The 24,270-nt window shown below is 37.6% G+C and overlaps 2 protein-coding genes across 4 annotated transcripts in view; one reads left to right on the forward strand and one right to left on the reverse strand.

The window, feature by feature from the left end:
• LOC108228271 (hexokinase-2) overlaps positions 1–13,871 on the reverse strand; it is a 26,528-nt gene extending 12,657 nt beyond the window's left edge. Inside the window, exons 1-8 of one of the 3 annotated variants that reach the window (XM_037979225.1) lie at positions 13,838–13,871; positions 10,629–10,724; positions 4,197–4,359; positions 2,616–2,758; positions 1,694–1,813; positions 1,439–1,534; positions 1,149–1,248; positions 706–889 (exon numbers count right to left, since the gene is read on the reverse strand). In XM_037979225.1, the coding sequence (XP_037835153.1) occupies positions 706–889; positions 1,149–1,248; positions 1,439–1,534; positions 1,694–1,813; positions 2,616–2,758; positions 4,197–4,359; positions 10,629–10,682 (860 nt within the window). In that variant the 5' untranslated portion in view covers positions 10,683–10,724; positions 13,838–13,871. Of the gene's footprint in view, positions 1–705; positions 890–1,148; positions 1,249–1,438; positions 1,535–1,693; positions 1,814–2,615; positions 2,759–4,196; positions 4,360–4,484; positions 7,541–10,628; positions 10,725–13,837 lie in introns of those variants that run through there. The other 2 variants (XM_037979227.1, XM_037979226.1) reach the window with 2 other exon arrangements.
• A 3,768-nt stretch (positions 13,872–17,639) lies between these two features.
• Positions 17,640–24,270, forward strand: LOC108228272 (beta-galactoside alpha-2,6-sialyltransferase 1-like). Its single transcript, XM_017403809.2, has 8 exons — positions 17,640–17,750; positions 19,196–19,420; positions 20,017–20,922; positions 21,019–21,283; positions 21,678–21,775; positions 21,908–22,009; positions 22,234–22,408; positions 23,824–24,270. Exons 2-8 carry the CDS (start codon positions 19,250–19,252, stop codon positions 24,084–24,086), a joined length of 1,980 nt encoding a protein of 659 aa, XP_017259298.1. The 5' UTR covers positions 17,640–17,750; positions 19,196–19,249; the 3' UTR covers positions 24,087–24,270.

The following is a 24,270-nucleotide window of genomic DNA, read 5'->3' on the forward strand; positions in this document are numbered from 1 at the left end:
AGTTATGCAGGCGCAAGAATGCACAATTACATCTTTGAGCCAAAACTGTAAAGTGCCCAGGTCCTGTGGCTGCATAACAAGCCCAAATCATCAGTCCTCCATCACTGTGTTTAAGAGCTGTAATAAGGTGTCTGTGCTGATGTGCTGTGTTTGGTTTTCTCTAAACATGCTGTTGTGCAATATGGGTAAACATCTCCACACTGGCTCATCTGTCCAAAACTTTGAAGCCTTTTTAACTTTGGATGTAACTTTCCACACATGTGCTGCCATGTTTCTTTTACAGAGAGGAGAGGCTTTTTCCTGGCAGAAACAAGTCATACCTGTTCAGTCTTTTCTGATTATGTTGCAATAAACTTTAACATTTAACCTGCAAACTGAGACCAGTAGCACTATTGTTTGTTTTGTTGTTTATCTGAGCATTGCATGGTCTGACCTTGTGATGAATTTGTCCACCTCTGAACTGGTGACTCCTGATAACTATCATGAATGTTTTCCACTGATTAATCACCTTGACCTCTGACTTTAAGCCATAATACAAAGTTGTTTGATATGCAACTACAATAAATACAGGGTAACAGAGAACAGCAGCAAATTCAGACTTTTACAAATTTTGAGGCCGATGTTATTTCATTTTCTCTTCCTAAATGACCCAAACAGTAATATTCATTTCTAGATTTGAGACTTTGTGACTGATTGCCAACTTACGTGTGGACTCCAGGATTGATAGAAGTTCTGTCCACCTCGAAGTCAATCTCTGTCAGAATGTCATTAAGTGCGTTGTCATCTCCAAAGCCCCCCCACTCCGTGTTGATGCACATCTGTCCATCCTCACCCACCACGCGCTGCACATTCTTAATGTCCTCCATGTAGCAGGCGTTGGTTCCCGTCCCTGCAGAGGAAGAGGAGCATGACAGCGAATAGAGCAGCTAAATCAAGATTTCTGCATGGACCTGTTGCTTTGTGTTTGTTAAAACAAACTACAGAAAACAAAGATTTGTCTTTTTTTGTCTTTTTTTCACTGATTTGTCTGTTCTTGATCATTTTGTAAGCCTCTTTTGATTAAGGGTTTGTCTTGGATTTGTCACTCTGGTTGCTTTGTGTCTTGTGGTAATTTTTAGTGCCATCACAGTTGCTCTGTGCTTACGAACCAATGATCATGCCGATCTCACAGTTGCTGTCTGGATAGCCGCAGCTCATCATCGTACCCACTGTGTCATTCACCATGGCAACTGAGTCTATATTAAAGTCCTGCAGAGAAAACAAACAGTCGGATGCTATTTGTTATGTCCTGTCAACCTGACTGACCCATAAAAAGAAGCCATAAATTTGTATTTCTGAAGCTAATTAAAAAAAAGTTAAATAAGGAAGCAGTGACTCTTAAACTGGCTGAACCACTTAAAGTGATGATAATTTAGATTTATGAGCACTGTTGACTGACCCCTCTCCTCTGGATGGCCATTTTCAGCAGCTTCACCACATCCTTTCCCTCCACCCCGGAGCAGTTGAAGCCTTTAGTCCAGCGGATCAAGATGCTCTGCGCACAAATAAGACAAAAATGTCACATCTGCCCCACCACTGATGTTCTTCTGGAAGGTTTGTTGGCAGTGGGTTTTTTTTTTAGTGTTTCCTGCTGCATTTACAAGCTTCTAATACACAAACGGTTGTGTGTTGGTTGTGTGTCTGTGATAAAGACCTTGTCGATTTCTTTTTGTTCACAGGGAAAGGAGAAGGTGAAGCCCAGAGGAAGAGTTTTTCCCTTCAGGTTCTGAGTGTCGAGGAACTTGCTCAGGCAGGCGGCGATGTGATCGAACAGCTGGACAGATGTACAAACAGACAGATGTTCTTCAGGTTTGACACTGGAGACTTTGCACGTATACTTTTAGTTTTCATTAACTGTATATTCTTACTTCACATTAAATTAGAGGGAAGTTTCTTACTTCTACTCCTTTTTAAAATTCAAGCTACTGAACTGGACCTACTTATTGTAATAATTTGTACCACTTTACAATATGACTACCTTTATAAAGGATTTGTAAATCCTTTATGATTAGATTGTAAATAATTTATAAAATGATAAACATTTATGAGCCAAATAAAGTTATAAGCCACTTGTTATACTTGAAGCAAGCTCAATAATTAGCTAAATCAAGTGCCATATTTTATTTATCTGTCAAGGTTTTTCTGACAAACGATTATTATTGAAGGTCTTGCTTATGAAGAAAACAACAATTTAGGTAAAAATATAAATCTAAGCTCAGTTTTTTTTATCTAACACACTGTAACAGCTTATAAGATCTTCACAACGATAAACTGTTTTTTAATCCTTTATAAGGGTAGTCCTAACATAAAGTGATACCAAACATAGAAACCATAAATGCAACAACATCCCCTTCTGTTGCACATCTTTAGATTTATCTACAGAAATAATGGCACAAAGTACTGTATGTGATTACCATCAAACTCCTTATTTCTTGACTTTCTTTTTACAGAGGTAAGAAAGGCAGAGGTAATTTGCATAGTTTTTGATGTAAGTCACAATGTTCTTAAAAACGCTGGTGATCATTTTTTGTTCCAAAGCTAACTTTGCTCTTGTTTTCCAGATGTGTGTGTGTTACCTGTTTTCCAGGTCCCACCATGATTTCCTGTGGGATGGCGCAGCTCTGACTGTCCATCTTCACCACTTTCTGCTCCTTCACTTGAACGTGAAGCACTCGAAAGTTTGTTCCACCCAGGTCCAATGCCAGGAAGTCGCCTTTTTCTGCCAGAAAGATCAAAAAGCTGTGGGCTTGGTTTCAAAACTGTAATGGCTTTCTGTTTTTTGAAGAAAACATAATATAAATTTTGGGATTTCCCCTCAGCTTCAGTGAGTTAAAGTTGTTGTTTTTTTTATATCAAAAGTCTGCAGAGTTGCACGAACTACTCCTCCACAAAGTGTTTTCTGCAGGGGAGTATAACTTCATTTAGGCTCCTGAACTGCCTAAAACATCTTGATTCTTCTCTAGTTTTTCTTTTGTAATTTAATGACATTTCCATGTAACACAGCTGATCGATGCCTGACTAAAAGCTCGAGTCTCAAGACAAAGAACCAGTCAAAGCATACTTTGACTTTCTGGAAGGACCCTTAAGCTGACAGAAGTTTTAACAGACTATGATATAAAAAAAACAAACAAGATTTATACACATAAAATTGTTTTAACAGACCCAAAAAAATTTAAATTATGAACTGCTAAACAAGATGTAGTAAGTCCTTCATATTGATGAAGTATTCAACAGACCGAGGTTAGGATTATTGAAATAGTTTGTAGGTTTGGCAATGTACCAATAAAGTTAACTAAGGGTGATGATGCATAAGCATTAAAGAGACCTTATAACAAAAATGATAAAATGTTCGCCTAAACCAGTGGTCCAATCAGGAATAATAGGCTATGACTTTTGGTAGTGGTAAGTTACACAACGTAGACAAAATTTGCAAACATCTGCATGAAACAAAATAATGGAGATTAATGTCCAGCCCTCTTTGGAGGTCTATAGTTCAGACATATTTCATAGAGTTAATATGTAAACAGGTCACAGGAAGTCATATTTTACATGACTGAAATGGCATTTTGGAATCTTTAATGGTTTTTACAAAATTACAGCTTAAATTTTAAGATTTTGGTATTTTTTACACAGAACATTTTATTTACAAACAAACTTTTCTTACTCCCACAACTCTGTACAAATACTCTCTTCAAAACTGGAAGTACAGGATATTTTTAACTTGTCATGTCTACATAACACAGTATAAAAACCTAAAAATTCACATGTGACCATCAGTACCTTTGGCAGAAGGTGTATCTACACCTTATAGTTTTTGCTCCGCAACTGTTTGAAGTTATCTTTCAGTCTGCCTCTCATTCTCTCACAGGGAGTGAGAGATGCAGCTGTGGGGTTACCATGGTGACCCTAATGAGCCACTGGCAGCAGTTTTAACTTTTTTTTTTATTCTGGTTCTCTATACACTTCTTAAACAGTTCAAACATCAAAATGTTGACATTTTTTCTGAGCTTAGATTTTTACGAAAGTCATGTTGGAATTTTAGGCAGTGGCTGAATTGGCACCCATTAAAATTTCTTCAGAAAATTTCTAGTTTCAAGATATTTCCTGGGGAAGTCAGAGAAAATGAACTGAAGGTGTTTTTGACTCAAAGGCTGTACCTGTCCCATCAGGCGTTGCCCTCACAAAGGTCGGCAGCATCTTAACACACGCCTTGTGATGTGTGGTTTTTCCCAGGCCTTTTTTCATTTCATCCTTAAACCTTATGGAAATGTCCTTCAGCTTTTCCAGAGAAAGTGTGAACGGCTCCAGGTGTTTGTCCACCTGTGAAGAGGCAGAGTGGCATCATTAGATACCTCTTGTTATACATAAAATCTATGCAGAGATCTACACCTGACCCCATCAGCGTTACAGGTTCAAACACATGGATACATTTGGTGAGCATCAACCTGAGCACTGAGGCAGGTTTCTTCTTTGTCCACCAGATGGCAGCATTTCCTCAGTCTGCAGCTTTAGAAAGAGGTGAACAAACGTTTTAGCTTGATGAGAAGAGTCAGGGTGATTGTTAAGTTCATACAGAGGAGTGATGCAGTAAAAATACAGACAGGAAGTTAGGGGAAAAGTTAAATCATAGTCATCGGGCATCATTCAGGATTTACACAGCCTTTTTGGAAAACGTGCTTAATTAATAATTTGTGAGCAAGAATCCCGGTTGATTGAGACAACTGCTTTTAATCTATGATTGTTTGTAAAAGTGGAATAAACATTCTATTAAAAAAATCAAATTAAAAGTTAGTTGGCTGATTGCTATGGTAAATTAAAAGAAACAAAACTCAGGCTTAGCATTCAGCTTACTGGAAGTTTCACCCTTTAGCTACATGAACACATCATCTGCGGGATGCATCTGTTCTCTGCATTATGGCTCAGATTTTGAGAAAATTATTAAATATTTGTTGGATAAAACCATTTCAAAACCCAAATGTTTCAAGCTTCAAAGTTAAGAAATCCAAACTTCCATGCTCCCACTGAAGTTGACATAATCAAGAAAAAAAAGTCCAGGATTTGTGTGATTTATTGAGCACATCGTGTTTAAAAAGAAGAAGGCTACTCTGACCTGTAGATAGGTAACAGCTTGAGAAAAGAACCTTATCTTCTCTTGAGGGCAGCAGCCGGCACACGGCTGTATGAGAATGACTGAACAAGGTCATTATGACACGAAGGGAAAAGTAATTTAATATTTTACAAAGACAAGTAAGGTCTGAAATCACTGAGCAGAAACTCTATAGGCTACCTATTTCTTTTTCTGAATGTTTTTTTATATTTTTATACCTATACATTTAAAAAGAGGGGAATAGTACTAAAAAAAGAAAAATTAAAAAAAAAAGAAGCAACAATTCTGACATTTATTTAGGCTTTTGTCTTCTTTCAGCCATTATAAACCCAAATATATTTCATGTTTTGTCTCATCAGGACATTCTGACATTGAGGATTCAAAGAGATGAAGAGTTTCGGGTGTTATTTTGTTCCGTTCGTCCTGCAAACATGTTGAGACCTCTGGACAAAGTTAACATGAAGCTTCTTTTGTGCACATGAGGCGTGTGAATGCAGCTCTGCGTTGTGCCACTCAACAAAGGTCTGTTCTCGGTACAGAACCATCTAAGGGATCATAAATCATGGGTTACACAGAAATCTATTCAAAATCATTGGTTCAGTTTTATTTAGCACTGCAGAAGAAGAAATATACATATCCTTCCAGCCTTTCTTTAGGGGACATTTTGTTAAATCCTTTCAATGATTTTCTCACAAATGTGTCTAAATGTTTTAAAGACACACTGTAATATGTGCAGACAGCCTACACACTTTGAACTGGCAAATAGAGAAGAATATATATATATATTTAAATATTATTTTTTCTTTCTGATTTAGTTTTTTAATGTATTGGGTTTAGAGCTACTAAATAAGTTTAAAATTCAGCAGTAATGTGTTTTGTAAAGGTGTGTACAGTTTGTGCACTTTCTGCTCACTCGTCTGGTTTAGTGGAATGCTTCTGAGGAGGTGTGAGCAGGAAGAGGACTGCCTGGTACACGAAGTAAAGATCAACAATTCATTCCTCTCCTTTTGTTTTCACAACAGTCAGCAGATATTCTGTATGTGAAATATCATTTGTTGATCCTGAACACTTCCCTCCTGTTACCTGTTCCCAACGTAAAGCTTTCTGTTTTAAAGTGACGACTTGTGTGAATAAATTTAACTTCTGATGCATTTTCAGTTAACACACCTATCTGTGTTTACATCCTGTCTGTTTTTAATCATTTGTCTTTTACTTTAATGAAAAACAAAAGAAAATCTTGCAGTATTGTACAAAACACCTCTTTGGGACTCACCTTGTTGGAGCTAAAACATTATTTTCTGTCTGTCAAACTGTTGTCTTTGGTAGTTTTTACAGATTCAACTAATGAAATGTTCTTTAAGTTGTCTGTTCTTTTTAGACACAACGCTAATTTATCCCTTGGCTTTAGGAGCCCTTCATGCCTGAATGATTCGCAGGTCAGAGTTATTGGAAATACTAAAAAGGGTCAGGTACTGGAGAGAAAATGAAGGAAAAAGCAACCAAAGTTCAAAGAAAAACAAACAAACAAAAGTTTGCTTAAAATGGGTATTAGAAAACCTGATTGTTCAAAGTAAAAAATAAATAAAAATGAGGGCTGGATTAAGACTATTGCACAATACTGAGGTGCAAAGAAATCTTAAAGGGGCTCCTTTTTTATTCTTGTAAACATTGACATAAAAATAAGTGAATTTAAGATTGTAGCTTCTTTGTATTTCATGAAACTGTCATAAAAAAGTGTTTAAATAGATAAAGTATAAACATCAGGAGGCTGTGGAGGAACTCGGACGTTCATAAACCTCTCTGTCCTCTTCTGTTTTCTGCTAAAAGGCAGATGGACGAAGGTTGGAGCACAAATGAAAGAAGAAGCCATGAAATATTTTGCCACGTGCAGGACTGCTGTCATCGTGGACAAACCTGTTTTAAGGCTCTGCATTAACATCCAGACTAATGTCACAATATAGGAAGTTCTTGAACAACAGTTTTGTTATTTTTCTTAAACTTAGTTTCTAATTATTGTTTCTGCTTAAAGTGAAGCTCCAAACTGAGCCTGAACTGCGACGTGAAATATACACGCAGGTTTCGACATGTGTGACACATTCTTTTTTATTTTAATCATCATCCCCTATGTTTTTTTATTCCTACAGTAACTGTTGAAATACTTTAAACAAGTTATAACAGCTCTGTCTAACCTGCAAGTCATGCTAAATTTCATAAAGAAACCGAAGGACAGATAACACCATACATTAACGTGACGACAGAAGGAAAGAAAAAAAAACTGTCAACAACACAAAGTTTGAATCTAGATTGTGTAATCTGTCTCTCTCTGTGTGGAAGTCAGAACCAGTTCCTCCACATGATCAAATAAATCCTAAAATACATTTAAACTATGCTTGTACAGTTATAAAATCATAACCTAGGTGAACAAAGTTTGACAGTAGTTATAAAATCATCACCCAGGTGATGATTTTATAACTACTGTCAAACTTTGTTCCAGGATCAGATCCAGGAAGAGCGTTCGCTGCTCCTGTCTTTCTTTCAGCTCCATGAGTTGCAGGAATTTTCCAGACGCATGTTTGAACAAGTTTCATTCTGTTCCTTCCTGTTTTATTCTCTTTGACCTATGTCTCAACACACTTGTTGTTTAAAACCCAAAGGATGTGAGGCCTGCTTCATTACAGACACTTTTTACTCCCATTTTGAGCACTTTCAATATCTGTAAAACAGAGTTTGACCCATTTTTGTATTGGCTAATCAAGCTGTGATCACCATCTTTAATAGTAGTCTCTAAATGTTTATCAGTTGCAGATCTAGATCCAGTGATTATTTACTGACTGTTTCATTCTTGAGATAATTTGCTAACAAACAAACACATACACACAGATGCAGGCAATTACATAATCCCACATCGTCATAAAAGGTGTGTGACAATGAGGAAGGTTTGCATGAGAACAGGAGGACTGATCTTTATAGTGTAGATTCAAAAGCAGTTACACATTGACTTAAAGTGATCCTAAATATGCAGAGAATAATGTTTAACTATGATTTCTTTTTATAATTCTGAAAAAGATTTGTTTAATCAAAATACTAGCCTTTAAATACCTCCACTAAAGAGGTTATGTGTCTGTCTGCCTGAGTACAAGTAAAGTTATGAATGGATTTTCATGAAATTTTCAGGAAACGTCAAATATGGTGCAAGGTACACGTGATTCGAGTTTGGTGGTGAGTCGATCAAAGGTCAAGGTTGCAGGAGATCCTCTAACGCTGCAACAGTGTGATCTAGCAACGTCAAACTGCACAGCTGGACACTTCATGGTCAGGGATGATGCCTATGAATTTCAAGGTCACAGGGTCAAAGGTCAAGGTCATAGAGGACTCTTTTGTTGTAAGGAGGTTCTGTTTTCAGTCGTCTGTCTGTTAGCAAAATTAAATAAAAACTAATAAACAGATCTTTATGAAATTTTCAGGAAATGTTGGGATTGTCACAAAAAAAACAAACCAAAAAAAAAAAACAATTGATTAAATTTTGCTGGAGGTCCAGATTCTGATCTGGATCACACTATTTTTATTGACAATATTATTGAAGATATTAAATATTTTTTTCTCCTATTTAGAGTTTTATTGACCAACCAAAAGACAGCGTCCATTATTTGCACACTGAGGCACTAATACATAAAATTTACACATAAGTTAAAATACATGCATAGATCAAAATCTTTAAAAACTAGGCAAGATTCTCATTTATGTCATCTTTTCATATCATTTCTGTTTACATTTTCAAATTTTACTTTCAAATAGTTGTGTTATTTACAAACAAACCAGAAAAAAGATAAAGGAAAAGAAAAGGTTTTACTAAGTACTACAGCTGTTTTATCAAAGTCTCCGTGTTAAAGGAACATTTCAGAATATCTGCTTTATTCTTTTTTTTTTTTTTCAACAATTGCATAAAGTTTTCTGGGAATAAAGAGGAGTGTCAGCTGCAGCTCCCACCTGCTCTGATTCAACCTTTCAATCATGAGTTTACACAGCTAAAAACAGGAAGTGATTAAAAAATTAAGGAAATAAAATCATGTATAAAACCAAACATCTGATACTCCTGTGTGAATCAGACAAAAAAAAACTGAGGTTTCTTAATCAGAAGATCCTCCTAACAGCAACACTGACTTCCTAAAAAAAACGATTTCATTCCTACAACCTGACTATTTTCTGAACTATGATCAAGTCAAAATTCATAAAAACTGATAAATAAAGAGCTTTTCTTTTAATATGAAACCTCAAATAAAAATGACGTGTATGTTTCAAGTAATTAGATTTGATGCAAAAAAAATGCAATACCGAACCGTGCGTTACCTGAATTAACCCTCATTGCTTGTTTTAAAGAATGTGTTCTTGCTTTAAAACACCTGGTTTAAATGCATGACTTGTGGACATGCTTCTGGAGAACCTGAGGATTTGGTGGGGAGGTGATTAAAATCATTTGGATCAGGTGTGTTGGAGCAGAAAAAACCTAAAACTTCCAGGACGGCAGCACTCCAAGGCCTGGAGTTTGACACTTCTGCTTTAGATAGTTTCTTCCTCTTTTTCTCTTCTGTTATTTGCAAAAAGTAATACAAAACATTGTGCATCCTCTTCCAGATAAATTCTTCATCTGATTGTGTGCACCATACTTTAATATCTGTACTACGACAGTTCAGTAGGAATCATGTGTCGTTCCACCCATCCTGTTGCATAAAACCCCCACTGAGCCTGTATTTGTTACTTAAAGATCACTGGTTAAAAAGAAATAACTAAATGTGACTTTGGGATAAAAGATATATTAACCTGTAACCCATGCAACCACCAATTAGAAAGTTTTCCAGTTTCATTCTAAACTGAAATATCTTGCAATGCATACAAGCAGCTGAAATGAGCCTCCTTCGTTAGGCTCGGTCTTAGAGATAAGGTGAGGAGCTCCGTTATCTGGGGGGAGCACAGAGTAGAGCTGGACGCCTCCCTTTGGAGGTTTTTTGGGTATGTCCCACTAGAAAGAGACCTTGGGGCAAACCCAGAATTCTCTGGAGGGATTATGTATCCTCCCTGGCCTGGGAACACCTTACCCAACCACAGATGTACAGTAGAAGTACATCATGTACATATTTATTTTTTCTTTAATGTGAAAACCATAAAATATAAACATTTGTCTTATGGACTGGCATAAAACCTGAATCAAATATGGGTGGCTTTTGAAGAATTCCTTCAACTCTGACTTATTTTCTTACTTTTCCAATTAAACTACAACAGAAAAGTATAGTTTGAATCCTAATCCCAACTGTGTGGTTTCTTAAAATAAAATAAAGGTAGAAGAAAAATGCTAACAGAAGCTGGTGACCCTGACCTGAACCCTCCCTTCCAGATGTTACCATCAGCGCAGCATGAGCAGCTCTTTGGTTGTTGAATACTGACTGTAGCTCCTTAGATCCATTTCTTTCTCAGGTGACACACGTACCTTAGCTCGGAGCTCTTCAGGGATGCCGTCAGTGTTGCCGCTCATGTTGGCCATCTTGGAAGTCTGAACACTCTTCACTTTGTCTGTTTTGCTTATCTGTAAAAAGAACATTTAAATTCAACCATATTAGAGGTAATGATGTTGTCAGTGATATCACACTAAACAAAAAGTTGTTCATTTTAACTAGCATTTTGTTAGCTCTTTTATAGTTAGCTAATGGTAGTGTTTGATGACTTGGTTCAGACTGAAATATCTTTGCAGTTACTTGATGGATTTTCTGAAAACTTGTCTTACTTTTCCCAAACAATGAATGCTTATGCTTTCTGTGGCAATTCCTCTAATGTCACAAGGAGGGGGGAATATTTGAGCATCTACCTGAAACATCTAAAATGCTTTAAATTGGATTTATTTACTTCTGAAGACACAAGGTGATTCATGGGGGAAAAAAAGTGTATATTTATTTAGTTGGGGCGTTTTTCCCAACTATTCTGTTCAATGATAAATATATAAAATCAGAAATCTGTTTTCTTTTAACACAAGTTCTTAAATGTTGGAAGAATAACGTGCAACAGTCTTTACAAAATTAATGTTGTTCTTTGGTTGCATTCTTCCAAACAGAAAGACTCCAAAATAACAGGTTCAGCAAACCAGGGGTGCAACATATTTTGTTCCATTTACATTATAAGATTAAGGCCAGTAATTTTTCTGTTATTATGGCTGGGGGGTTTACAGTATTTATATGTCACAAAGAAAAAACAAAGACAATTCATCACAGAGGAAGAGGAGTAGCTGGTGACAGAATGGGAGTTAACTCTTTGTATTAACTGGAAGAGTATTAGCTTGAATCACACTTCAACTTACTGAGAATTGTTTTTTAGACACTGTGCTACGTAACTGACTGACTAAACTCTGCAGTATATTTTAAATTTGAAAAGGAGAAATTTGTGTGTTTGGAGAATGTGAGGATAATGGCACGTAGACCTACAGTCTGACTGAAACTGAAAGTACTGTAGCAGACCTCAGCTGGCTTTTAGATTCCTTTAAATTCTGTCCTCAGCTCACAACAGGTTTATGTCTTGCCTTTTAATACCTTACAGATGTATTTGATTGACAGGATTCATATTAATATTATGTTTAAATCCTCTGCAGTTTGTATATTTGGGTATAAACTGGTTTAGTTTGTTCAACTCAGGGACGTGTTTGTTCCCTTTTTTCCTTGCTGCAGCTTCCTCTTTCATAAACTTTAAATCAGAATTAACTAAAAACTAATCATTTTTTAGAGGTTCCCCTCTAAAAAAGGATCATTTCCATTAATTTTTTCTACTGATTCAAGATATCAATGTAAACCATGCAAAGAGGAGTGCAGGATCAGTCTTAAACAGACCCATCTTTATCTGAAAAGACTGTTAATGCTGTTTTTCTTTCTCATCTAGTGAAAGGGCAGACCCTATCTACCATATCTTCTTTTAGGATGGGCTGTTCTGAAATGTATTTTTGTACCGCAAACATGCAAATGTGAGCTGGTATGACAATAAAAGATCTTTGAATCCTTGAATATTATTTTGTAAGAAAATGTTGCCACAAATATCACTTTGGGAGGATTTGTCGCTTCATTCAGTTGATTTAACAACTAAAAACAGATAAATAAGTCAGCATAGTTGGGTAAATTGGTTGCCTTTCAGTTGGAAAGCTACTGGATCAATTCCTAATATTTCACATTTACCAGCTCACCAAGCATGTTAGCAGCTGTGTATGTTGGGTTTATGAGGTGCTGATGGACGGATCTGAAGGTCATGCCCAACAGAACCACGTCTTCTGCAAAAAGCAGGAATGAAACTCAGGTTCTGACACCACCCTCTTCATGTCTGTGCCTTAAGATTCTGTCCATGAACGCCACGGGATCAGAGACAAAAGGCAGACATGGTGAAGTCCAACGTGCTCCGAGGACCAGCTCAACTTTCTGCTGAGAATGCAAACACAACTCTTGCTTTGGGTATACAAGAAAAAGCAACAGTAATTTGTTTAAATGTTTTCACTATGTAAATTCTGTATTTGAGGATTATTTTCCTGTGATCTTTCTGGTCTTTTCTATCTTTATTGCACTTCCATTTTTCACTGCTGAGAAACCAGGATTTAAACCAGGATATAAAGAAATAAAAATAACTAGAATGCATCTCACCTTCTGTCTTACATGCCCATTTTTTCACAAATATCTCAATATCTGTAAAAATGACTGACTTATAGCCATTATTTAGCCTTATTCTTCATACTCCGTGCTCTATGATTCTTGTTACGGCTAAATAAGTACTAATTGATAACTATTACAAAACATCACTTCAAAGTTGACTGGACTATCCCTTTAATAAACTGCAGCTCCAGTGAGTAAAACTTTTAAAACCGTTTAATCACCTCTGGATCAGTAATGATGACTTGGAGGAGTCAGATTTTGTGGTATTGAGTCTTTAATTACACAAAAGCTTTTACCTCTGCCAACAGAAGTTAGGACAGATCACCATTTGTGACTATGGAGACACATTTCCACCTACAAACACCTTAAATAACCAGTTTTTACTTACTTGGAGCTCATATTGCAGCTGCACCCCTTCCATTAAAGAGACGTTAAAAGTTGTTGTTTTTACCTTCACTTTAAGAGAAATTAAACTGGAAAGCTCTTATCTCTCCTGCAGTCAAACAATCTGTCAAACTGACTGAGTTGTCACCAGTTTTGTATTTGCTAAGGTTAATTAGCTGTGGCAGCCATCTTGAATCAGGTTGACTCCAAAAGTTAATCAATTGGAGATGGTCTTAATGACATTTTCTGGGAGTTTCATTAAAATCCATCTTGTGGTTCATGAAATATTTTGCTAAAAATGAGCTCAGACAATTACATGATTGCCCAATTTTCTTGAAAAAAAGGAAGTGGGAGTGTACATGTCTGTGTTTTGCCTTGGGACCCAAACGTACTAAATCCGCCTCTGCCTCAGAGGTTTGGAGGACTCTTGAGTCTGCAGATCAGACAGAAACAGGAACTTGTCCCTGAAGTGTCAATAATAAAACTTTAAACTCCTGAACTATAACCTGATTCTCAAAGTTTAAAAAGAAATTCAAGTTTGAGGTGAGAACAGATCAAACCGGATTCTGTGATCGGATTAACATTTTATTCCTGTTTCTGTAAAAACAAAACAAAAAAGAAGCGTAAAGTAACTCACCTCTGTGCCGCCGCAGCTGACAGGATCCAACTTCCTTAATAAATGAATGAAGCGTAAGGTGAGAGCTGAGTTTACACCCACATCTACGCATCATCATCATCATCATCATCATCATCATCATCATCATCATCGTCATCATCTTCATTACATTAATCTGAGGGCGCGGTGCGCGGGTCGGGACTCGGGCGGGTTTTACGCGCATCGTCACGAATCCTAACAAATGGTTTTATTTCAGAAAATCACCACCAAAGACCCAGAAAAAAATATGATTGAAGCTTTAAAATTAAGGTGCAGATTTTATTGACAGAAAAAAGTCACCAGTGAACCCAGTGCGCTCCTGGTCCTGACTGGATTTGGTTCATTTCTTGTTAGGCTGATATTAATCTTTCTGAGGGTCATGGACGCACTTTGACTGTGTTAACTACAGAATAAAATGCAATATTAGTATGAACCAGTACGAGGTATTCCTCCCACTGCAACTTATTTTAAAATACGGAACCAACTCTCCCCGCCTTGTCTCGTTGAGAGCTGAAGCCAAAGGTGTCAAATTACTAGACTCCACACCAGAACCCGGAAGCTGAAGCCAGAGCTGTTACAGTATACCTGTTGGAGTTCCTGCTCTTCTATGTAAACAAGCAGGACTTTGCTCTGGTAATAAAATAAAATAAAATAAAATAAAATAAAATAAAATAAAATAAAATAAAATAAAATACACCTCCAAAATTTTTTTCAGGTATTGACTGTTGTTCATTTGGGTAGTTCTTACCTCGCTGCTTATGTTCAAATATTCATTTATCCAGTAAGTTCAGCTGTTATTAGTCATTTCAAGTTTAAAAGAAAAGTAATGTAGCTAGAGATGTGACGATCATGAACGATCCAAATCTTCTGAACAGCTCTTTAACACAAACGAAGGGAGCTGAGTCGCAGGCAGTAAGGAGTTTTTTTAATTTTTTTACCCCGTCTCTGTGTTTTCACGCAATCATGGGGTCAAATTTCTGAGTTTTCGAAAGTAAAATCCTGTTTAGACGGGCAGGACATGAAACCTGTACAGGTGTCATCCAGTGGAAACATTGTAATGACTCTGCTTTAATTTCAGGGATCTTCTCTGGAAGCAAGTAATTTAATACATGTCTGTGATGAACGGGAACTCACAGAACTTGTTTCAATCACAATAAGAGTCTTAAACACACACACAGAGTGCTTACCTGAGAAAACTCTTTCTAAACATCAGACGTTTATGAAAATAGCTTACATTATTGTTCTTTGATAGAACTACAACCTAGACCAGCAGGATTTTTGAGAATATTTAGACATCAGCACTCAGTGCATGTGTTTGAGGCTCTTATTGTGAAAGATTAAAACAGGTTCTGTGAGTTCTGCTGCAGCAGGCGTATCAAATTGCACCTCAGACTGGTTCAGCTAAACTGTTTCCTGTGATTTTGTAGTTTACTTGGTAAAAGTGCACCCATAACCCTTCCACTTTCACTGACTAAAATGTTGAACAAACTATAGTAGAATGCATCCAATTTTAGCCAGATATCTGCAAAACTGACTGAGTTATAGCAGTTTTAGTTGGCTAATGTTGATTAGCTGTGGAGACCATCTTGAATCAAACTGACTCCAGAAGTTAATCAGTTATAGATGTACATCCAGTGATTATTTCCTGAAAGTTTCATTAAAACCCATCCATTGCTTTGTGAGATATTTTGCTAACAGACACAGACACGGGCATGCAAAATGAATAAGCCGTGCACAAAGTCCATCCTTACTGCTTCTGGCTTGGTTTTTAATTGTAAGGACTCAAAGTGGCTTCATTCATGAGTTATTTCCTATTCCAGTTTTTTATTTTTTTTTATTTTTAACTGTGAGCAGGAACATTTCTTCATCCTTAGCGGATCAAAGTTACAGTTTCTTGCCTCTAGCTTTGGCCCAGTTGGTGCAACTCACTGTTGTAACACTGACAATCTTACAAAAGTGCATCTTAAAGTTCTGTTTTACAAAACTCTCAGAAACGGCAGCAGAGGCACCAAAGACGAGTTACAGCATCACGAGGAAATGGATCAGAAACCAAGAATTAACGTTAATTTGAACATGATCCAAAAAAACAAAACACCAGAAATATCCTGAAAGTGGCATGTTTTTGCTTCTTGGAGTGAACCAAGTTAAACATCGCCTCACATGACAGTTCATGACCTCAACGTGGAAATTCAGAGGTCTCAGATTGTAAATGTGACCCACTTCCTCATTCTGTCTTCATGAGAACCTGTGAGAACGATGGTGGAGCAAACCTGCTGATTCATCATTCACACAATGGTTTTCTTAGTTTTACATTTTCTGCACATCTAACTACTTCTGCACACTTTGTGGTATTTTAGCCGTTCATCTATCAAAAGTAATTTCTTCATAACTTTCTTCTTGTTTTACATATAAACTGTAAAAAATGTGACTTGCATTCTACCAACTGTCCAGCAGAGGGCAGCAGCTGTTGGAGAAAAATGTGTTCCTTTGCATTTTTGACTCGTTTAATCATTTAATATAAATTGCTCTGCATGTAGAGAACTCATTGAGTGATGTTTTAGCCAACCATGGATTCATTTCAGACACTACCTGAATGCAGTGCTGTTTTATAAGAATACAGCAAATATTTACCTTCTCAGTAGTGTGTAAAAGTCTTGATCCAGCCCTTGTTTATTTATATTCTGCAGATAAACATTCTTGTAACCTTTAAAATTACTCTACATCAACAGTTCTTCAGACTTTGGCTAGGGTTTTTTTTTGTTATCTATTTTCAGTTCAGTACCTGCCATTTTTCATAGGGATGTTTGCTCATTAAGCCAATTAACTCTGACCTATGAATCAATTAGGCATAAAAAGGCTCCTAAACTCAAGAGCTGAACCTGTTTGGGGCTGAAACAAAACAGAAAGACTTAAAAAACCAACTATTTTAAATTTAAGTTCAAGTTTATTTTTTTAAGTACGTTTAAAAACAACAGCCATTGGCCACATAAAATAGTGAAGAAATAACAACAACCTAAAAACAAATCAACTTTGTAAAGTTAATTCCTAGCTTTTCTTGAAGGAATGCATTTTTCCCGCCGAGTTTTACTTCAAGATGTCCGCCACAGTCACATCTGTGTTTAATGTTTGGAGTATGTGACGAGGATGACTCTCAGCTACTACCACATAAACTTTACCTCAGTATCTGTAATTTAAAGTAAGCTTTAGACATTTCTGTGTTGGTAAAGGTAGAGTAGCTGTGGTAGATTTGGGTTGACATACAATAAATATTTTCTGAAAGTTAAATTAAAATCCATCCAGTGCTTCATGAGATGTTTTGCTAACAGACAGACAGTGTTTACTGTAACATTTCATGCTAAAGTTTTAGGCAAGATGTGCGATATTTAGTACTTAGCATATGTGTTGAAGATGACTTTCTGCTACTAACACACCAAATTTAAGTTGAACAGCCCTGATTCAAAGGTCAACATGGTAAACGTGATGTACTTTTTAACACAGAGTGGTTTTCTGTTGTTTGAAGCAGAGTTTCTGTCCTTTAGAGTCCTTCCGTTTTTGCTCACTGCATTTTTAGCTGCAGAAGTTTCCGTAGGGTCGTGTAGCATCAACTTTATCAACTCTTTTCTCGATTTCTTTGTAGCAAGGACAAGGTCAAAGCTCATCTCTTGTGTGGAAAACAAATTATAACAGGGGAAAAACAAATTGGATGCAAGGACACAACAATCTCTGCGATGACGTCAATGGCTGCAGCAGCATCTTCGAACTGAAGCAGGTTTGTGTTTTAGAACAATTCAGCATGTTTCTCTGGAGCTGGTCCTGAGTCAGTTTTCACAGCAATGCTTTGACTTCCTGCTGGCACCTTCACATCCACCTGCCTGGTCCACAGCTTCGAAATAAGGTACGTCATTATGAACACATCATGTTTCTAAATGTGCAGAGATGAAGGGACGTCTTTGTGGTTTGTTGTTCCAGCAGAGGTTTCACATCCTGAAAGGCTGACTTGGATAATGATCACTTAAACTGATGTCAGCTGACAGTAACCATAATGACAGTGTGTTAACTCTACATGTTCACATGATCAGTAGTTATTCACTAATGACCTGCTACTGCAAACTTACCTCTCTCCCTACCCCTTTTATATAGGCTAAATCCAATAAATTTAGCTGGTAAAGATGCAAAAATAAGTTGTTTATAAAAATAAGTGTTTGACTTTTCATTTTAGACTCTTAAAACAGGGTCTGTGACAAGAAAAACAGTTGAAATTATACAAAATTGAATTAGAATTGAGAGGAAACGAAAGGATAATTAAAGATAAAACGGATTCAGCGCCCCCTTGTGGTCAGAGGGAGGACATGCACATCTGTAGAAGTATCGGTGTACACAAACTGTAGTAAAACTTTTTAAAAAATTTTTTTCAATTATTAACCCTTAACATTAACTTATAGCTAACGCTGATAAATGTTTACAACACTAATGACAGTTGTGCACTAAACTAAACTAAACAAACTGATAATTATGAGAGCTGATTTATTATTATGACGCAGAGTTGTAGTAACAAAAAATGCCCACTGGAGGGCAGTAAATAGTTACTTTGTGTCTCCAAAGTAACTTATTTGTATTTTTTGTTGCCCACCGCTGAGAGGGGCTTCATAATATTTTTGCCCTTGTTTGCTCATAAAACAGAACAAGTTTAGTGAAACTTAGTTGAACAGAAAATAATTATTGTATGTACATCTACAGCTGATTAATCTTTGGAGCCTAACGACCTTCAGAACCTCCAAAATGGCTTCAACTCAGCAGATTTTACAGACATTGACTTCCTTTGCCATTAACTATTTGCAGTCAACGCTGTCTGTCTGTTAGCAAAATACCTCATGAGCCACTTTATGAATTTTAATGAAACTTTCGGGAAATAATCCGTGGATGTCGATCTGTAGCTGATTAACTTTTGGAGCCAACTTAATTCAAGATGGCCACCACAGCTAACTCATCTTAAAAAAACAGAAAATGGTTATAATTTTTCAGTTTTACAGGGAATGGGCTAAGATTTGGTATGGTAGTAGCTGAGAGTCATTCAGAATACATACTCCAATGGCTTTTAATTTATTAAGATCTTTGCTTAAAACCTCAGTATTCACTGTTGGAGTCAACCCTGTCTGGTATTTAAAGTTTTGTATTTTAACGTGTTGCAATAACTTTGTGAATTGTATCTGACAAAGGTTTATTATACTTTACTTACTTTGCTTTGTCACAGAAATGATTCTTTCCTACAGCGTTCTGCCTCCACATCTGTCAGAGATCACGGTTATCTTTTTCTTACTACTTTCTTGTCTCCTTCCTCAGCTTTTGATCCACTTCTGTTTCCTTTTCCTGGGCTGGTGAGTGGGCCAAGTCAACATGCTGTGGTGTATGAGGTGTCGCCACAGATTCATCTGCATGGCCTTCCTCTGCGTCTCATTAACGCTGCTCTACATCCTCTACACTGAAAAGAGTGTTCCCATCACCAACACCGTCTGTGGCATTCGAACCCAAGCCAGCGCTCAGCATCCTGCGGCCTCAGATATTCAGGTCTGTAGCCGACTTTTACTGTCGCTGATGTTAAAGCTGCAGGTTTTTTACACAGAGAAATATCACGGTGGAAAATATAGCTGGAAATTTCTCAGGATTAAAGAAAGTAACTTAGAAATGCTAAATGTTTTTAAAGATTTGCTAAAACAAAAACAACAAAGCTTGTAAGAAAACTACTGAAGTGCTTGAATCACAATAAATTCAGTGACATTTGGGTCACTGCCCCTGAGACTACTGACATAAAAGGTAACGCAATAAACTGTGCATTTAGAGCTCTGTTTGTGGTTGTTTTGTTTTGTTTTTAAATATGATCTATTTTTAATCCAACACCCACTCTGAATGTGTGTTTTCCTGTTTCACCACACACAATTAATGCCAAAACTAAAAATCTCATAAAGTATAAATCATTGTTGCTTTAATAAAACAGATTTTGCATTCTGCAAAACTGAAATCAGTTTGACAATAAGAATATATGGAACGCAACGGAGCGTGAAGAAAATTTCAAGCTTGACAAAATCTTAAAATGTTGTGTATTCAAGTATCATTAAATAATCAAAAAGATATTTAGATTTTAATCATTGCTGTGACCCTTTTAGGTGCTTCAGGGCAGAGACAACCTCCTGTTCATTAATCCTCAGAGGAATTCAAAAGTCATTCTAGGTGACCATCATCGCCCAATCCTCATCCTCTCCTTACTGAATCCAACGCTTGAGGACTTGGATTCTCTGCCAAAGCGAGCAACAAAGGTGGAGGAGCTCCACGAGTCTTTTGCTACAAAGTTTCTGCGCCCCTTCATACCATCTCTGATGATTATGTTTGGAAACTGGCAAGAGGAAGACCTGAGTGGCAATGAAGAGATAAGGGACAGAAAGGAGGTGAATAGAGAGGAGGAGCTAAATGGAAAGGAGGAGTGGAGTGGCAAGGAGGAGGTGAATGAAAGAGAGGAGCTGAATGGAAATAAGGAGCTGAGTGACAAAAAGGTGTGGAGTGGCAAAAAGAAGCTGATCAAAACAGAAGAACAGAGTGACAAAGAGGAGCTAAATGGGAGACAGGAGCTGAGTGGAAAAGAAAAGTGGAACGTCATAAAGGAGCTGTTCAGAAAAGAAAAGCAAAATGGAAAAGAGGAGCTAAATGGAGGAGAGGAGCTGAGTGGAAAAGAGGAGTGGAGTGTCATAAGAGAGCTGTTCGAAAAAGAAGAGCTGAGGGGTAAAAAGCAGCAAAGTGAAAATGAAGATCTGAGTGACAAAAAGAAGCTGAGAGGGAAAAAGAAGCTTAGTGGGGAAAATGAGTGGAATGGGGAAATGCAGCAGAGTGTAAATAAGGGGCTGAGTGGCAAAACGAACTGGCATGGCAAACAGGAGCTAAGTGGAAAAGCAGGGGATGGAGGACACCTACACCCCCCTAACAAGGTGCATGAGGTGTTAAAACAAAAGGTTTGGGATGATGAGATGTCCAGCAACATGCTGGGGAGCGAAATGAAGAAACTATGGCAGGACTATCAGGTAAGAGGTACTACCTGAACCTGAAAGTGCATGAATTAATCTCAAATCAGAAGAGTTGGTTTTATTGTGTTAGTTTCCTTCTGTTCTTTCTGTCAGAATATAAACACTTATGGAGTAAAGTTGTCCAGCCCTGGTGGTGTCTCCAGCAGGCTGAAACTTACCGGTCCTGAGCTTCTCTGCCAACTTAAAGAAAAGGTAGAACTCACAACTTTGACCTCTGACCTCGAGCCTTTCTCGGAGTTGCCCTGGGCCAGCCAGCTGCCAGGGAAACAGCTGACCTCTGATGTTGGGCCTTACAAGACCTGCGCCGTGGTGTCATCAGCCGGGGCGCTCCTCAAGTCCAGATTAGGCAAAGAGATAGGTAAAACCTTTTACATTGATTTTTGTTTTATGCTTTACTTAATAAAACTTATGACTTGTCTGATTCTTGTCCTAACTGCTCGTTATAATCAAACCAAAATGAGTGTAAATTATGTATCAGCCTTTTTTACATAATGCATAACTTTTAAACGTTTAAACAACAGTGTTCAGCATAGAGATGAATGGAACAGTTTGCAGATATTTAGCAAATTATTTTATGAATATATAATAAAAAAAGGAATCTAAGAGACATGGTATTATAAACTCGTAGATGTAAAATCAACACCGGATGTTTATATCAAGGAACTGGGAGGAGACAAAGAAACTGAAAATGTGTCTCATCAGTAACTCTAAAAGTTTCCTTCTTTGAAAATTGTCTTTTTCCTAAACTGCAGACTCTCATGATGCAGTGATACGGTTCAATGGTGCGCCAACCCGTGGGTTTGAGGAAGATGTCGGGTCCAAAACGACAATTCACCTCTTCAACTCTAAGGTAAAAACAAAAACACGGACCCATATGATGAGATTGAGATCTAGTATTCTATGACTGTATTTACAGACCATGAGGTGAGGCAGATACATTATTTCAGAACTTGTTTATGAAGGAGTCTTTTTTGTTTTACAGGTGATGGCAAAAGATAAATATCACTTCTTGTCTAGTCCTTTGTATAACTCAGGTGTTCTGGTGGCGTGGGACCCCGCCCCTTTTTCTTCAGACCTCACTCAGGTAATATTTATGTTAATTTTAACTATTTAAATAAAAGGCACAGCAAAAAACTGATTTTGGTTTAGTTTTAGTATTCTTATTCTTTCTTTAAAAGAAACTCAGGAAATGTTTTGTTTTAATGCATCTCTTAATTCTTACCATGTTGTCTCCAGTTACAGTAGTTATGTGATATCCAGTGTACAGTTTGACACATTTCTACACATGCAATATCTTTTTTTTTACAGTGGTACAACCATACGGAGTATCCCATCTTCCTTCAGTATCAAAAACACAAGAAGCTTCACCCGCGGCAGCCTTTCTACATCCTGCATCCTCGCTTTGGGTGGCAGCTCTGGCAGCTAATACAGGACAACATGGCTGAACCCATTCAGAAGAACCCGCCTTCTTCTGGCCTCCTTGGTATGAGAAACACCAGCTGTCCAACCACTTCCTGCTAACAGTGACTTCTGTCCTGAAAGTTGTCAACATGTTAACTGCAAAGAAACGTTTACTGATAGCATTTTGACTCTACAACCAAATCTTTTGTTTCTGGTAATGAAATTACTCATCAGAAACAGATAACTGAGCTCATAAAACTTACAATCAGAAAAAAAACACCCAGAAGGAATGATTTAATTTGAACATAATTTTGGTATGCATGCAGGCCACTGATGAGGAGGTAAATCAGAGTGCACGAGTGACGGCATCACAAGTGGAGCATTAGTGTTAACCAACTACAAGCACAGAGGATGCTTCTTAGACGGCCTTGCCAGCTCTTCATGGAGTTTGATAAGTGTCATATTGTGGGCTTGCATGAAGCCTGGTGCTCGTATTGTGCAATGACCCGACATGTGATGCGCACAAGGTCAATATTAATGTCAATTCATTTATAAAGCAGTTTACAAACTACAATGGCTGGACCTAAGTGTTGTCAATCAATCATCAAATTGTACCCAAAGTATTTCCAAACCCTCTGTCTGAAATCTGAACAGAGTTACTGGACTTTTTACTACCCCGTGTCATACCACATCATGTCTCGATGGTTGATTTCAGTCAGGCTAACAGGCAGGCATGGACTTACGATGAGTGGCGTCATATCAAGTCCAGGGACGAATCTTGGTTCTGTATCACCACAGATGGACATTTTGTGTACGTACAGTGGCCAGAGGAGAACTCTGCTCATGTTGTAGTGAGACTAAACAACGTTTCTAATGACATCATGGTGTGAGGAGCTGCTGGGTATGACATCAGGTCACCTCTGACCCCTGGTAGTGATTCAGGGGACCGTGACATCCTACGTTCTCATGTCCCATCCGTCCAGACAGAACTCTGGTACAGTCTTTCAACAAATCCTTAATTAGTGCAAGCAATAACTCCAGGAAAATGTTGACATTTAACTTAAAGCCTAATTCCTGAAACTCTTAAAAAAACAAAGACATAAATGGACCTGCAAGACAATTTATTTAAAGTAAGTGAGTAAACAAAAGGCAAAATATGAAGCAGCAGACAAACAGACACTTTGACACTAAGGATGTGAAAATTAACTGATTGGTACTGATTCAAGGATGTGGGCGATGTGACTCCATTAATAAAGGAGCTGTGCACCGATGCAGTTTTTTAATTCTTACTGAATCCATATGAAGATCTAGTGCTTGTTGCCAAACAGAATTACATCTGGTAGCAAATTTGAATCCACAGGTTAACTAAATTGGACAGATTCTCACAACATCAAATTTTATTGTTACATTGGGGTTTCTGTAAAGGTGCATTACATCATGAAATACCCTGTGACTCCTGTCTTTTTGTTATAATGTGCACCCCCTTTTCCTGTGCAGGAATTGTCCTTATGATGTCCCTGTGTGAGGTGGTGCACGTCTACGAGTTCCTGCCGTCCCACAGAAAGACGGATCTCTGCCACTACTATCAGCGTTTCTATGATGCCGCCTGCACGCTGGGTTCCTACCACCCCTTACTGTACGAGAAGAACCTGGTCAAACGCATGAACCTGGGCTCCAATCTCAAAATCTACGTGGACGGACGCGTCACGCTTCCTGGGTTCAGCACGATGAACTGCATCACTTATGGAGAGGCTGAATAAAAATAAGGATATTACTTGATATTTCTGCAGTGGTCCTTAAAGTTGGGGTCAAGACCCGACTGTGGGGATCTAGTGTTTTATATTGTACAACAGTTTACAAGAGATTTGAATTCATTTAGTCACAAAGACAGCCACTGAGATAAACTCGTGAAAAAAAGACAATAAACTAATTATCATGCTGGTA

This window comes from Kryptolebias marmoratus, linkage group LG13 (genome assembly GCF_001649575.2).
Source record: "Kryptolebias marmoratus isolate JLee-2015 linkage group LG13, ASM164957v2, whole genome shotgun sequence".
Lineage (NCBI taxonomy): Eukaryota > Metazoa > Chordata > Actinopteri > Cyprinodontiformes > Rivulidae > Kryptolebias > Kryptolebias marmoratus.